General features: G+C 36.4%; 2 protein-coding genes across 3 annotated transcripts; both read left to right on the top strand.

Annotated features, from left to right (window-relative positions):
- Positions 1 to 320: 320 nt before the first annotated feature.
- LOC101167578 (regulator of nonsense transcripts 3A) lies at positions 321 to 9,288 on the top strand. 2 transcript variants are annotated; one of them, XM_011489296.3, is made up of 10 exons: positions 321 to 507; positions 2,098 to 2,204; positions 2,305 to 2,411; positions 2,564 to 2,662; positions 4,144 to 4,254; positions 4,370 to 4,425; positions 4,509 to 4,667; positions 4,742 to 4,875; positions 6,597 to 6,897; positions 7,833 to 9,288. In XM_011489296.3, the coding sequence occupies exons 1-10, from the start codon at positions 370 to 372 to the stop codon at positions 8,019 to 8,021; spliced, it is 1,401 nt and encodes a 466-aa protein (XP_011487598.1). In that variant the 5' UTR covers positions 321 to 369; the 3' UTR covers positions 8,022 to 9,288. The 2 variants fall into 2 exon arrangements, with proteins under 2 accessions (XP_011487598.1, XP_020568604.1); XM_020712945.2 differs by having other exon boundaries at positions 323 to 507; positions 6,597 to 6,885.
- A 126-nt stretch (positions 9,289 to 9,414) lies between these two features.
- LOC101167328 (P2Y purinoceptor 8) lies at positions 9,415 to 14,219 on the top strand. Its single transcript, XM_004081559.4, has 3 exons — positions 9,415 to 10,213; positions 11,200 to 11,511; positions 13,070 to 14,219. The coding sequence occupies exons 2-3, from the start codon at positions 11,225 to 11,227 to the stop codon at positions 13,767 to 13,769; spliced, it is 987 nt and encodes a 328-aa protein (XP_004081607.1). The 5' UTR covers positions 9,415 to 10,213; positions 11,200 to 11,224; the 3' UTR covers positions 13,770 to 14,219.
- The last annotated feature ends 1,676 nt before the right edge of the window (positions 14,220 to 15,895 follow it).

Genomic DNA, 15,895 nt, shown 5'->3' with positions numbered 1-15,895 from the left:
ATGTTCAGGGGTTGTCAGTGATTCGGTCCTCCAGCTTTGAGGGAAGCGCAGTTTCCAGTAATCCGATCACAAGCGATGGCGAACGGATCGCGTAGATCATCATCCCAGCTGCGCGGTAAGAAGAGGGAGCATATGGAGATGAACAGCGTTTATGTCAAAATATGTATTGAATTATTGTTTGCCTTTTTCTTCTACTCGTTACAAAATAAGTGTTAATGAAGGTCACACATAACATCATTATGTAACTAAAGTACTCAAATATATGTTTTCATTAAACATAACACCCGCATCCAACATCGATCTACGCGTACTCTCGCGATAACTTTCGTGAGTTATCGCGAGCACACAGCTCGTAGGAGATGTAGAGAAATGAGGTCTGAAAAGGACCAAATGGCCGTGGACACGGAGAAAAGTGTCGAAATACAATTTAAGGACATTCCAAGAGAGCAGGAGAGCCCAGGTTGCCATCTCAAACAAAAAGAAGAGAAGAAGGAGGTCTTTTCAAAGGTGAGTGAAGCAGCGTTTTGGTACGCGCCGTATTGTTTACTCTTGATGAAGACAACAGACATGGAGGAAGTGGCTGATCATTTCAGCACCGAGGACAGCGAAAAAGACTGTAAATGCACGATTTTCAATCATTTCCACTATGTTTAGCAAATATTTCATCTTTACCTCACAACAATGTCACATTATGTGGCTCCATATCTTTTAAAAATGAAAGACGGAACAAACAGTGGGAGTCAGCAGCCTTTAATACCAAAAGAGCCATTTGGGCTTTTTCTCACGGATTACCTAAAGTCTTTTTTACCCTTTCACATATTTTGACACTGCTCTGCATTCGTATCGTTGTTACTGTTGAAATATGTTGAAATTGTATTTATCCACTTATTTATTTGGCTTGACTAAAATTAAAAGCTGTCAGAGAAAAATTATTGGAAAAAAATGAAATTGTTTTTTTGTTTTTATTTTGATGAAGAATTGCATGTCTTTCTTTTAAATAAAATATATTCTAATAGGGTCATTCCTGTGTCGCTAGTACACTCCTATCAAATTTTAAAACAATGAGTCAATAAAGGCATTTTCTCTTGTTATAACCTAGGTCTTCCTTGGTGGGCACCTTTTCCCTATAACTCCTATTACTGCTGCTGACATATATATATATATATGTGTGTGTGTGTGTGTGTGTATGTGTGTGTGCGTGCGTGAACATGACTTTATTATTTTATGATGCAATAGACAAAATATAGAATCACAGGTACTGGACCTGTGATTTTATAAAACCTAACAAATTTAAATAAATCAAACAGACAAACCCTCACTTTAGGATGTAATTACTATCATTTTATTTGTCTTTAGCCAGCGAGCTACTATGAAAGGTAAAAGACCCACATGTGGGTCTGGAGCTTTAAGTTGCAGACCCCTATTTTAACTATTTCATAATGCTTTCTGAACCCATGTCAATAAATTTAACCTGCTTTGTTTAAAAACAACTGCACTCATTTTTAAGTGGCAGCAGTAATAAAACAGGCCGACGAGGACATGTTTCTATTATTCTTTTGGCACAGTAGACTGTTTTCAGGAATTGAATATTTAAAATGTGGAAACAAACAAGGGTGAGAAATCAGTAAAATAACTTAAAAGATCTTTCCATGTCACTCAAAACATCTTTTTTTTATTTTTTGGTTATTTAATTTTCTGCATATCCTGTTGCACTTCAGGATTTGTTGTCTGTTGACTGTTGCCCATTTTGATGCTGTTATATAGTAGGATAAACATATTTTGAAAACTAGCCAAATACATTTTTAAAAGTATCATACAGAAATACTTTTGTTGTAGCTTTAACTACATTTAAAATAATTGTGTATTCCATGTCATATCCTGCATCTTTCTTTTACAGGTTCCAGTATTTAGTTTTATTAGTCTGCTTAAATGAGTCGGTAATGATTTGAAAAAAATGTTTGAACTTGTCAAGCTTTTGGTCAGGACTGATAGTTTTTTTTTTTTTTTTAAATAAAGTTAATTCTGAAAGTTTGTGGAGAGACTTTACACTCATTGAGAACAGCAGTTAATAACCTTGGAGTAACTGGTTGTACACAGGTTGTGATCAGAAGACTGCCACCTAACCTTTCAAAAGAACAGCTTGAAGAACAACTAAGTCCGCTCCCATCGTATGATTACTTTGAGTTCTTCTCAGCAGATCAAAGGTGTGTTGTGATTTATTACTTGTTTGAAAAACTACTCATTTTTTCAATAAATATGTTTTATATTCTTAATTTTATTTTTTTCCTTCTTTTTTTATTGCAGTCTGTATCCCCACCTTTTTTCAAGAGCATATATCAATTTTAAAAACACTGAGGATATCGTGTTGTTCAGGGATCGATTTGACGGCTACGTCTTTATCGACAACAAAGGTATTGGTTCAAATTTCTTTGACTTTGTTTATAATAACTACAAATAACAAAACACAAACTGTAATATTCTCTGTAGGCACATTTATGGCCTTTAAGTTAAACTATTAACTTGATTATCTGCTAAATAACAAATTAAAAAAAAAAATTTTTAGGTCAAGAATATCCTGCAGTGGTGGAGTTTGCCCCCTTTCAGAAGATTTCCAAGAAAAAACTGAAAAAGAAGGATGCCAAAACTGGAAGCATTGAAGAAGGTACTAAAATGTTCTTGTGAATTTAGCTATTTCTAATATGTTCTTGCTAATTGCTGCATATAAATACGTCTGTGTGAGTTTTTTATATTTAAGACAAATATATTGTTGCTAAAGTAAGAAATCTAAAATGTGAATGTTTTTCTTTAAAAAAAATGTAAACTAAGAGCAATATATATTTGTTTTTGAGTGATGGAAGACCAAAAAGTACAAATTTTGCTCAAGTATGTCCGTCTTTCAGTCTCACCTTCCATTGTTGAAAATTCCTTTCTGATGCAGATATGCATCTAAAATACATTTCCTGATTTATGAGTTTAGTAAATCCATCATCCAAATGAAGCATTGTTGCCAGGTCTCTTTAGCTAGCATGTTTTTCCCCACAATGCGAGTTTTCACACTCCAAGAAAACACATAGTCTCCAGGAAAAAAAAAAAAAACTGTAGTACACATCAGAAATAAAAGCACAAAAATATTTATCATTGTTTGATGTACTTCCAATATTTTTTTAAGATCCACTCCTATGAAAATTGTGTTTGTGGTGTTTTTAACCCTTGTGCTATCCTAGGCACTTTAACATTGGGAGTTGGGTCATCTAGACCCCACTAGACAGTGCGTTAAACCTTTTTTCTTCAATGATTTGTGATCTTCACTGGTGTCCATGGATTACATGAAATCTTTCCACCTTTATCCACCTTAGTCATGGTAGGGAGAACACGTCAATGTAAGGGTGGGGTCATCTAAGATAGCACAAGGGTTAAAATGTTCTTGTGGCATTAATCCTAAAATTTCGGAATATTTCCTTATTCGAATCGTGACCAGATAAAAAAATTCAATTTGAAAAAGATTGTATTTGTGACGTAAAAAATACGCTGGGCGGGCCGCAAGCTTCCTGCTCCGCCCCATTGTGATGCATCCGCTTTTAGACGACTACATCCATGAACGTCTTTGTTTTCCTCATCTGGGCTGGAATCTGGCTCAAAACTGTATGGCTGGATAGCTCCAACATTGCTCGCCATTTTTGTTGCATCCATTATGTTTGGTTGGTGGTGTGAGGGGCGGTGAGCTAGTGGGGGAGAGTGCAAACAAAGGGATCATGGGAAATGAGAGAAGGTTTACGCTGCGTCAGGAGTGCCGCCTACACCTCAGAGGTGAATTTCAGATGAACTCCTGCTGCTCTGCAGAAACTATGTCCTAGAAAAATAACACGTGTTTTAGATTTTGGCTAAAAATGGCATAATCATAATTAAAAGACCACTGGGAACACTTTTACAATAAACAAAAGATGATTGAGCGAGACTTTGAATATTTCTGGTCGATTTTGTTTTGTAAAAGAGGAATTTTTGAAAAAAAAGTTTAGAAATGTAAAGGCTTACTTATACTGTGTCATCTATACAGGGTTTGAAATTTCCAGAAATCATTGTTGAACCTTGAGATTTTAAATCTTCACTTTTATTGTTTTAAATTGATCTGTTAAACTCTTATAGACCCAGAATACAGGCGATTCCTGGAGAACTATTCTTGTGATGAGGAGAAGTCTATGGCCAACCCTGAGACTCTACTGGGGGAGATAGAAGCCAAAACCAAAGAGCTCATAGGTACACAATGAGGATACTGTTTATTAAGCTGTTATCCGCTTTAGCATTATTAGTAGATCTTTAAAGCCCAAACCAAATATAACTTTCGTAATCTTCTTTTTGTTTTTTGACTCAGCCAAACGGACAACACCCCTACTGGAGTACATAAAAATTAAGAAAATTGAAAAACAGGTAAAAAAACAAACCTCATAATTTGTTTGTCAAAAAATTTGGAAGAATATTAGAAAATACTCACAAGTTTTTGGTCTGTACAGAGAATAAGAGAGGAGAAAAGAGAGGAGCGAAGAAGAAGAGAGCTTGAGAAGAAACGGCTAAGGGAAGAGGAAAAGAGAAAGAGGAGAGAAGAGGAGAGGCGCAAGCGAAAAGAAGCAGACAAGCAGAAGAAACTGTCGGATAAGGATGTTAAAATTAAGGTAACCTTTGTTTTCCAGTCAAACTGTTTGATGCTGACCTTTTCACCAAGTTCAGTCTCTATGTCCATTTCCAGCTTCTGAAGAAGACTGATAGAGATGACAATCCAGATTCAGACAGAATGAAGGACAAAAGCGACACTGGGGAGGCAGAAAGGGGCAGATGGGAGAAAGCTGGAGGACAAATGAAGTCCAAGGAATCCAAGGAAAAGTAAGAAGTGCACAATCATTAATCAGAGAATTTCATTATGTGACATCATTTGTCTTAACTATTCAAAAACTTATTCTACACCATGACACCACCACCACAAACCTCATAATAGATGTAGATACGTGCAACAGGTAAATATGCATACACCCTCACCGCGTACCTTATTGGATACACCTTGCTAGTACCGGGTTGGACCCCCTTTTGCCTTCAGAACTGCCTTAATCCTTGGTGGCATAGATTCAACAAGGTACTGGACACATTTGTCAGAGTTTGGTGCACATTGAAAGGACAGCATCACACAGTTGCTGCAGATTTGTCGGCTGCACATCCATGATGCCGATCTACTGTTCCACCACTTCCCAAAGGTGATCTGTCGGGTTGAGATCTGGTGACTGTGGAGACCATTTGAGGACAGTGACCTCATTGTCATGTTCAAGAAACCAGTCTGAGATGATTCCAGCTTTATGACATGGTGTCTTATCCTGCTGGCAGTAGTTATCAGTAGATGTGTTCACTGGTCATAAAGGGATGGACATGGTCAACAACAATACTCTGGTTGGCTGTGGTGTTGGAATCATGCTCAATTAGTGCTAACAAGACCGAAGTGTGCCAAGAAAATATCCCCCACACCATTATACCACCACCACAACCAGCCTGAACCATTGATGCAAGGCAGGATGGATCCATGCTTTCGTGTTATTGACGGCAAATTCTGACCCTACCATCTTAGTGATAGAAGGAAAAGAGAAAAGGAGACTTATCAGACCAGACAACGTTTTTCCAATCTTATATTGTCCAGTTTTGGTGAGCCTGTGTGAATTGTTGTCTCAGTTACCTAGTCTTAGCTTACAGGAATGACACCCGGTGTGGTCTTCTGCTTGTTTAGTTTAGATATGCTCTATCTCTTACTGTTGCCTTTTTTTCAGCTCGAACCAGTCTGGCCCTTCACCTCTGGATCTTTAAATCCAGTCTCAACACCTATCTGTTTAAGCTCGCATTTCTGGAACACAATTTCTCATCTTCTGTCAGCTGATGAATCTAATTTATCTATTGTTTTTAACATGTTGTGATTTTATTGTGTTTTACCTCTAACTTTGCACGGTGACCTTGGGTGTTTTGAAAGGCGCTTTTATATAAAATTTATTATTAATATTATTATTATCAACATAGCATTTCTGTCTACAGAACTGCCGCTCACTGGATAGTTTCTTATTTCTGGCCATTTTCTGTAAACTCCAGAGATGGTTGTGGGTGAAAATCCCGGGACATCAGCAGTTTGTAAAATACTTGTCTGGCATCAACAACCACGTCACATCAAAGTCACTTCAATCCCCTTTCTTCTCTGTCCTGATGCTCTGCTTCACCTGCAGCAGATCGTCTTGACCATGTCTACATTCCTAAGTGCATTGAGTTGCTGCCATGTGATTGGCTGATTAGAAATTTGCATTAGTAAGCAGTTGGACAGGTGTGCCTAATAAAGTGGCTCATGAGTGTATAATATTATGTCAACTTTAATTGATGTAAACTGTTTACAGATGTTAGTCAAAAGTAATTATTACATTAAATAACCGGAATGTATTTTGTTTTGTATTTTTTAATAATCTGTAAAATAATAATAAAGACATTGAAACTTGCTATAAAAGTGAATTCCAGATGTCAAAATAAGAATTTTGCATAATAAATTTATACAAATTATATGCAATTTGTATTCTGTCCACTAGAGGCCAGCATGAGAGTGAGAAGGAGCAGAGAGATCAGCATGGGCGCAGGCAGAGAGACAAAGATTACCGCGGAAAAGATGAAGAGAGGAAACGGCAGCAACACCACTATGACTTCGAGAAGTTCATGAGAAGGAAAGATGAAACCAAGTGGGGAAAGGGCTACTGCCAAGACCGAGCCAAGAAAGAAGGGCACCATCATGGTTTTTCTTACTGTGCTGATGGAGGAGACAAACTGGGAAAGGAGGAGAGGGAGGACCTGAGTAACAGAAAGGAACGCCTCCGAAACAAGGTGAGCGAGAAGGTGAGCATGAGACAATCAAAGGTCATGACGGGTTTTTCATGCAATGAGGATTCCTGAAATGTCTCAAATATTTACTTTAAAGACCCACTCCCATGAAAATTGTGTTTTTAACATGTTCTTGCAACATTTTTCTCACGATGGAGGACCTGTGTAACGAAAATTAAGCTCAAAATTAGATTTCTGAGTATGTCTTTATTCAAATCACGGTGAAACGAGAGCAGATGAAAAAATGTGGCCAGAAAAAGCTTGTAGGTGTGACAGTAAAGCTACTACGGCAAGCCAGAAGCTCCATTCTGGACTAGATCCATGTATGTCTTTTTTGTCCTCATCCAAGGATCAGAGTGGAACTTTAAATTCTTCCTTTTGAAAAATAATTGTACACATTAACTTCTGTAAAACGATTTATTTACACAAATTTAATTTTCTCTTTAAGTGCTTTAGAAGCATAGTGATCTTTTTAAAATAACTTGGATTATTAAAAAGTAGATGTTAAGTCAAAATTGTGATCATTCTGTCATTGGTTGATGTTCTTTAACTAAACTCATTAGAATATAAACAAATAAATCCATCCAAACTTCTATTTTTTTGTTTGCGGATGCAGCAGTTCCTTTTCGCTGATTCACTAAAATGTAGATTAAAGCATTTTCAATACTTTTTTCTCTTTCATCATCATTAATATTTAACAAGAAATGTGGGTTGGCGATATATTTTTGCAGCTGCAGAAAATATAAATGGGATGGGTTAGTTCTCTAGACTCTCTCTGCGTCATCATCTAGCATCCCACACCTCTGTCATCCCTCAATCTTTCCATGTTCTGAAACAAAGAAACTGAAAGTAATGAATGAAACCGGAGCTCTTTGCGTGTTGTTGTTTTTTTTTCATCTACATTTTTACCTGACAGTTCCGTTCTGCTTGCCCTCTCTGTGTCTCCGCAGGACCGTCCAGCCATGCAGCTCTATCAGCCCGGAGCTCGCAACAGGAAGCGCATGAGCTCATCCAGCAAGGGCTATGACTGCATCCATTTGGGCCACTCACCTGAACGTGAGACGGATCATTGTTATGAGGTGGTTACCATGGTAATGGGGCTGGACAGAGGCTTTGAGAAAAGCAAAGATGAACAGTAAGTTGTCACAATGTTAATGGGGAGGGGAATTTAAATTATATATTAAGTCATGTTGATGTTTTGCCTGATTGTCATTTGACTTTAAATGATAAAAACACCCTAAAAAGAGAGAAGAATTTAGTTGTTAACTTTTGTTTGTGTTGTGAGGAAAACCATAACTCAGTTTCCTTTTTAAGCATGATTTATTCAGCACTATAACATCTAAAAAAATATGCATATATCTTGAAAAAGTTCAATACTTCTTTATCAAATTCATAAAGTGAAACTCAAATATCATATAGAATCTCTACACATATTGTAAACATGCTGATATTTATGATTATGGCCTCTTAACAGCACAACAATTACATTGAATGTCTCAGATAATCATAATATGGCATTACACCGGTCAAAAATGTTTATTGTAAGCACACATTTCAAGTTTCATAAAATAAAAATATGTATTTGTTCATGATTGAGTGACTTAAAGATCAAGAATAAGAGAGCATTGAAAAACTAACAAAAACTTTACAGGTGTTTTGAATTAAGAAGCCGATTAGGGTAGGACATCATGACTTGTCAACATTAAATTTTTCCAAAATATGCAAAAAAAATGTTGTTGTTTTTTTTAAAGATATAGTCAACAAAACAGAAATAAAGATTTAAAGTATTTTACTTTATGTGTAAGGATTTCATACACAGTCTAAGTCTAAGTTTTTGAATTGATTAAAACAAAACAGCACAAAAATACATTCAGTTTTTCATCATGTTTAATATTGATCATTAGTATTAGTATTTTGTGACACTTCCCATAAATGTTCTGGTCTCAAATTTTCAGCACCTTTATTTATTTATTTGGATTTTTTTCTAGTTAACTTGCAGCACTCCATTGTTTATAATCCGTGGTAGGGTGGAGGTCGTATCTTAATTAGCACGTGTCAACTGTTAAACACTGACCTTGTAAAAGACTCTTTTGTTTAAAGTTTGTTATTTTCTGCTCAACCTGTATGTTTCTGATTATCATAAATTTTATTCAAAGTGAAAAATAAAAGAACTGTCAAACAATGGATGGAAATTATACAAAAGAAACATTTTTAGGGCATTGTTTTGTGTACTGTTGAGCAAATTGTCAACATATTTGACCTTTAGTCCATTTTTTTTTTTTAATGTGTCATACAATAAGGTTTTTCTGTGAGCCAATATTTGTATTTCATCCGTTGTGTAGCCTGGAAGAACAACTCTGTGCTCATTACCTTGAAATAAATGTAAGTGAAGCACTGAAAGAGAAAGAAGTACTAGTCTGGTCTGTTGCATATGTTTCTGTTAATGGGTGGGGGTCATGTTTTGTGGGTAAAAGGGGGCGGGGAGGTTAACTGAACTAGATGAACAAAAATGCAACAAGATTTGGGGTTAGATTTGTGGCTGTATAACTAATCGGGGTGAGGCATAAACTGCACGAGTTCCTCATGAAATAAACAGTAGTACTCTCCCCCCGTGTAGTGTTGACTTGCTAAGGCTCATAAGGGAAGTACTTTTTGCGTGGTGAGTTTTATTTACTATGAAAATGCTTGGTGGGAGACAATCGAGAAGCTATCAGTAATTTTGTCAAAAGGTGGTGTGGGTTACACTTTTACCCAGATAAAGCAGAACTGTCATCATCAACAGGAAGCCAGAGACAAAAGAGCACACACACACACACCATGAACTTTTGAAAGCCTGTTTTTTTCACTCTGTTTTAGAAAAAATAATGTATGTACCTGTTTGTAAAAGTCTGTGTCTGGATGTTTGAGTTTTTCCTTCTTTTTTTAGTGATATACCACAAGCCAGTCAAATCAGTGACGTGCCGACGCGTGTGAAAGTGAAAAGAGCTAATCAAAAAACGGATTTCTTACGTTTTAAAATGCAGAATGCAGTTGTCAAGGAGTTTCAATTACCATTTGGGGATAACTATGACAAAGAAAGGAGAAAATGTGAGTAATCTGTAGACTTGTTGACAGGTAGGGTGAGTCTTCCACGTTCTACGCATATTTAATACTTACTGATAAGTGTAGCCGTTTCTGCAGTTGGATCGAGTTGTCACATGGTGTGTTTCCTCTCTGGCACACTCAAACCCCATTTCCCTAGTAGCTGGCTTCTGCCACAACATCTGTGTTTCAATCAGTAACTGACACACGTATTTGCCAGCCTCCTTCGACTGCGTCTGACTTCACAAAGGTAAGTTCCAATCTTTACACAAATTCTGGTAAAAAACCTTAAAGTTGTCCATGTGGTACATCAGTGGGAGCACATGGCGGGTGTTTTTTTTCGTTCTTTCTTTTTTTTTTTAATTTAAGCTTGGAAATGACTTGAACTGTTATGTGAAAAACATGTTACACTTCTCTTTATGGTAAATTTGGGAACACAAGACAATAGGAAACAACACAAAACATTTATCACACAGTAACACACGGTTTTATGTTTCAAGTTAGTTTATGTACATTGTGCTCTAAGTATTGAATATGTGTGTACGATACAAAATGTAAGAAATAGTCTAAAATTTAAAATAGAATTTAAAACTTAAATTTCTTTAAATTTTTCATAAAAAAAAAAAGTTAAACTGTTTTGTTAAATGTGATTTTAGAGTCGAAACTAAGGTTGTTTTTGTTCATTCTGGCCAAAAGTTTGGGTACTTTCCACAGCTGAGCAGGAAAGTACTGTAACCTGAGGACACAGTTCTGCTTATTGGATGTTTGTTGTTCGTTATGGTGATAATTTTCCCCAAAACATTAAGAGAAAGGTGGTTTTCGTCCAGTGTTTGATTATTTTCATGAAAAGTAGTTCAAATCTGTACGTGCTTCACTCCACAGCTTAAAAAGTTAAATATTGTTTAGCTATTTAGAAATAGCTGCTGTGTGACTGTGGCCCATTTATTTTTCAAAGTTGCATTTGTACGCCATGTACTCGACAGTTGGCAGCACTCACCACAATTCAAAGATACCCTCTTCCTGTGTGAAAGCTCCACCCCACACGTGCTTTTCTTTTACGTAAACAACAGCCTAGACGTGAAAGCTATCACATTGAAATCAGTATCATTTTCACACCTTTCGTCAGAAAAAGTACAGATTGGTTTTCATTTTTTTGTGTGTGTTTTTTTATTCATGAGAAGGAACTGCAAAGCATGCTAAATCTAACCTTTTGATGTGTTAAACTTTGGCACACAGGTGGAAGGCCCCTACCCGCCCCAACATGACAAATACTAGTTATAAACTGGACAACGCGACCCTCACCCTGTTTCAGAATACACAGACCAGCATCGTCATCTCCGTTATTTACATGATCGTCACTGCCATTAACTTGTCAGGAAATGGCATGTCCATGTGGCTCCTGCTCTTCCGTACCTCCCCAAAGACGCCGTCCATCATCTTCATGATTAACCTCACGCTCACGGATCTGGCCCTGGGATCTGCACTGCCTTTTCAGATTTCCTACCAGCTGCAGGGATATGACTGGAGATTGGGTCCGAGAATGTGCAGGTATTTAAACCAAATATGGCAAATTTGTTATGAAAACAGTTCAATCACTCTTTTTCAAACATTTTTTCTGCACCGTAAATTTATTATGAAGGCTTATTTGTACTTTATTTTGTCAGTGCAGGAGCGGAGCTACAGGGGGCAAAAAGGGGGACAGCTCCACCCCACACGCAAAAAGCATCCGTCCATCCCTTGCCCTCCAATTTTTAAGTCAATATTAGTATCATTATTGACAAAGATTTAAAAAATCATCAAAACAAGCTTCTTAAAGCATTTGTTATTGCACTTTGGCTAATAGAACTGCTGTTTTAATAATAGAAACAATAAGAATAATAAAACTGTTTGATAGACGTTTTTTTAAACTTTTCATTTATAATGGCCTTCCACTATGCTGTTTTCATTTGCCACCTCTTCCAAACTCTTCTGCCCCTCCTGCCCCACCTTAGAAAACGTTCAAGCAAGCACTAGCAATGAAAAGTCTATGTAAACATGCGAATAATTGTGCTTTGGGCTATGGGGTTCGAAACTTTAGCATTCAGGCGTTGCTACGCAAGTTCTTAAAACCGTTTTCGGGCTCTACATACAAACCATGCAGCCAATGAATGCGCGGTATAAGGTAAACCAAGTTGAACTTTGACTAATCAGGGACCTAAATTTGACACACGCTATACTACATTGAAGTGACAACCATTTGAAATGTGATCATGAAGGACAAATCAATTATTTTGTTTTGTGCCTGGTTGGAATTCTATGACACAAAGTCTTTCAGATGTCAGAATAGAGCTGTGAAAGAAAAAGCCTGGATCGAGATTCACGTGCATTTCACACCAAGCCTCTTCAAACTGTAGGTCAGGGGTGTCAAACTCATTTTCACTGAGGGCCACATCAGCATAGTGGCTGTCCTCAAATGGCCAGATATAACTTATACACGTAACTAAATGTAATGAAAAATAAATTTAACTACTCCTTAATGTTAAATAACTCATTATTTATTTATAACTTTATAAGTGACAATTACAGTTGCATAGAAAACATATGTTTGCTTGTTGACACAATAAATCCTTTTAAATTTGATTCTGTCAGGTTATGTTATATGGACAGTGTTTAACTCCTAATGTACAGTAGCCCAATCCCATATTTCAAGTCCGATTCCCCCTACATATGAATAAATACACCAATTTTTCTTTTTTATCTTAAAAAATTAAAAACTTTTATGCTCTCGCGGGCCACATACAATGACATGGAGGGCCACATTTGAGTTTGACACGTGCTATAGGTGGTGGACATGTGCTAGTAAACTGTAGGGGGAAAAAAAGAAGAAAGCCCCTCCTTGCTTCTCCAGTGTGAACAACATATGCTGAAAGCACATTTAAGAATGCTCATATATCTGCCTTTTTTATACTTTTTTTGTCTGTGAACTGAGCAGTAACAATTTTCCTTTGTTTATTGCAGATTTAACTAAGTTTATTCATAAACTGACGTGAAAATCCTATCTCTATGAAATCTTTCTAATTTTTTAATTCACTACTAATACAACTTTTCCATATTTGAATTCCTTTAGTTTTCTGACCCTGGTCTTCTACACCAACATGTACTGCTCCGTCCTTACTATGATGGCCATTGGTATCGACCGCTACCTGGGCATCGTCAGACCCATGATGTTCAGACAAACCCGCCAAAGGAAGTCCATAGCGGTCATCAGCTGCTTTCTGATGTGGGGTCTGGTCCTGGGGGTTCTTTATCCTCTCATGACCACAGACTTGACCTATAACATTCCTGAGCTTAACATTACCACATGCTTTGATGTTCTGAAGAAAAATATGCTCCCTTCCGTGTCTGCCTGGGCCCTCTTCCTCTTCAGCATGGTGTTTATTCTCTTCTTCTTCCCTTTCTGTGTAACAACATTCTGTTATATCAGTGTCATCCGCAAGCTGGCCAGGGATTCAAAAACAGCCCAGAAAAAGAGGGCCATACGTTTGGCCATTGTTGTTCTGCTCGTCTTTGTTTTGTGCTTTGCTCCCAACAACATCCTGCTTTTGGTTCACAGTATTCTAAGACTCTTCTATGACAGGACTATCTACATGGCCTATAAACTGTCACTGTGCTTCAGCTGCCTGAATAGCTGCCTGGATCCTTTCATTTATTACTTTGCGTCTAAAGATTTCAGACAGAAGTTGAGAGAGATAATGCGTATGCAAAGCTTGAGTAGTGCAGACTCAATGAAGATGGAGCAAAAAGAGACTTTGTTCAGTGGTCAGTAAGAATGAGAGGAAATGACGGTGTCATAACTACCCAAGCTGGATAAAAAAAATAGTCAGAAAACCGTTGTAAAGCAACTGTGTAAAGCTATTGCAACATCAATTGTGGGTTAAAATTTCTAAATGACTTTCTCTCTGGATGTTACGTGACTCAATGCCAAGTATGACTTCAACTGCCTTTTTTGTTGCTGGAATTTTTGGACTAAACAGCCACCTATCTCTTATATTTGAAATATTGCTGTAAATACAAACTTTTTTTTTTTTACCCTATATATGTGCAACTGTAAATAAATGTAAATAAAGCGTGTCATACTGGTCTGCCTCTGTAAATATGATTTGAAGCTAGTTTTATTTTTGTACTTTTATTGTGAAAAATGTTATCCCCTGTTATACAATTGAGTTGAACATTTTTTTTGCTGCCATTAAAGCTTAGACAATATGTTTTGTTTTTTATGAAGCCTCTCTTTTGTTGTTGTTTTGTGAATTTTAATTTTATAGTACAGGGATCGGGAACCCCAGTTGGCACGCTGACGTGTGATAACAATAAGCTCTTGATCTGTCCTCTGTGTTTTTCAGATTTGAAAAAAATAGGGTTTGAGTGATCATCGCTTGTCACAATGATCTTTTCCCCCCCTATGGCGTCATAAGGGAAGGGTCCAATCATGCAGCGTTGTCATTAGGAAGTTATGAGTTCAGTTTGCTGAATAATTACCAAACAATGTCAGATTAAACCCAGACTTTCTGTCTGTTCTGCCAAATGTCAATATGAACTGTGATCAAGTTTTAAAAATGAATACTACACCTGATCGCCACTCTATTTACTGGGGTGTGTGTGTGTGAATAATTATGCAATCCAATTGATGACAATGTATCTTACTATAATTACACAAACTAACGAAAAAGTAAAAACATTTAATTTTACATGCATTAAAAGCACCATCACATAATGAACTTACATGAAGTAACTCAGGCTCTGTCTCATATTGTAGCAAAAGATGAATAAACCTTAAAACACTTATTTTACTGTTGGTTGTGAAGTTTTTAGATGGTATTTTGTTCTGACAGATCCAATCCTATTGCTGTTGATATGACATATTATGACATTTAGTTATGATGCATTATAGTTGGTGATGGCAATGAGAATATTTTAAATTAGCGATTGATTTGATTGATTTATTCAATTCAATTCAATTTTATTTGTATAGCCCAAAATCACAACAACAGTTGTCTCGATGGGCTTCGAAGTAAAACATGAAATCAAAGGGATCACGAATACAAAGAGTTCAATAGAAAAATACTAAAATGAACTAACAAACTGACTAAGCTATACTGGCATCCCTGCCCTTAGACCCCCCTTCGCGGTAAGGAAAAACTCCCCCCAAAAAAATAGTCAATCACTTCATGTCATAAACGTTGCTGACCCCTGGTATAGTATAAAAACAAATATATACGAGAAAAAAATCTTTGTTTTTTACACATTGGTTTGAGAGAAAAAAGTGTGACAAAAAATTAGAGATAAATAATCAGAAGAAATTTTTTTTTAAATAATGCACAAAATGTATCCCATCAATCAATTCATGCTAAGATACGTTAAAAGAATTGACCCTGACTGTACCTTTTGCATAGAGCCCCCTTAAAGAATTAACCATCATTTTAGGAATTGAGCTGAAAGTAGACTTTTGTGGAAAAAGTGCTTTCAATTCATCAAAGAATATATTCACCACAAGTCCACTCTGAAATTTGAACACACAATTTTTGGCTTTCATAGTAAAAATGTGGACTCAAATAAGAAACAACAATAAGTAATCTTATTATATTTGGCCCAGTTTATATTCATAAATGCAAATACTCATCATCTTGTATTTTTTGCCCATATAAATCAAACAAATTGAAATGCATCTCCGTACTATAATCAGAAAGCTATGTATATTTGAAAGTTGTAGAGCATTGAATGTTTTTGTGTAAAATGCATGTTATATATATGATCATTGTTTTCTGTACTGTAGTTACTTCCATTTTGTTCAATAAAGTTGTTTTAAAAAAGTATGAAAGAATTTTTTATTTTTTTTATTTGAACTTTAATGAAAGAATGACATGAACGGAAAGCAGGCTCTGCCTACTCTGTGAAA

This window comes from Oryzias latipes, chromosome 21 (genome assembly GCF_002234675.1).
Source record: "Oryzias latipes chromosome 21, ASM223467v1".
Lineage (NCBI taxonomy): Eukaryota > Metazoa > Chordata > Actinopteri > Beloniformes > Adrianichthyidae > Oryzias > Oryzias latipes.
The sequence above is the reverse complement of the archived record's forward strand: the minus strand, read 5'-3'. Positions and strand labels throughout refer to the sequence as shown.

Excerpts from the sequence above, each read along its gene's own strand:
- LOC101167578 (XM_011489296.3), top strand. The coding sequence starts at position 370 with ATGAGGTCTGAAAAGGACCAAATGGCCGTGGACACGGAGAAAAGTGTC. Across the intron at positions 2,205-2,304 it reads TTCTTCTCAGCAGATCAAAG|TCTGTATCCCCACCTTTTTT; the intron begins GTGTGTTGTGAT and ends TTTTTATTGCAG. Across the intron at positions 4,426-4,508 it reads TTAAGAAAATTGAAAAACAG|AGAATAAGAGAGGAGAAAAG; the intron begins GTAAAAAAACAA and ends TGGTCTGTACAG.
- LOC101167328 (XM_004081559.4), top strand. The coding sequence starts at position 11,225 with ATGACAAATACTAGTTATAAACTGGACAACGCGACCCTCACCCTGTTT. Across the intron at positions 11,512-13,069 it reads TTGGGTCCGAGAATGTGCAG|TTTTCTGACCCTGGTCTTCT; the intron begins GTATTTAAACCA and ends GAATTCCTTTAG.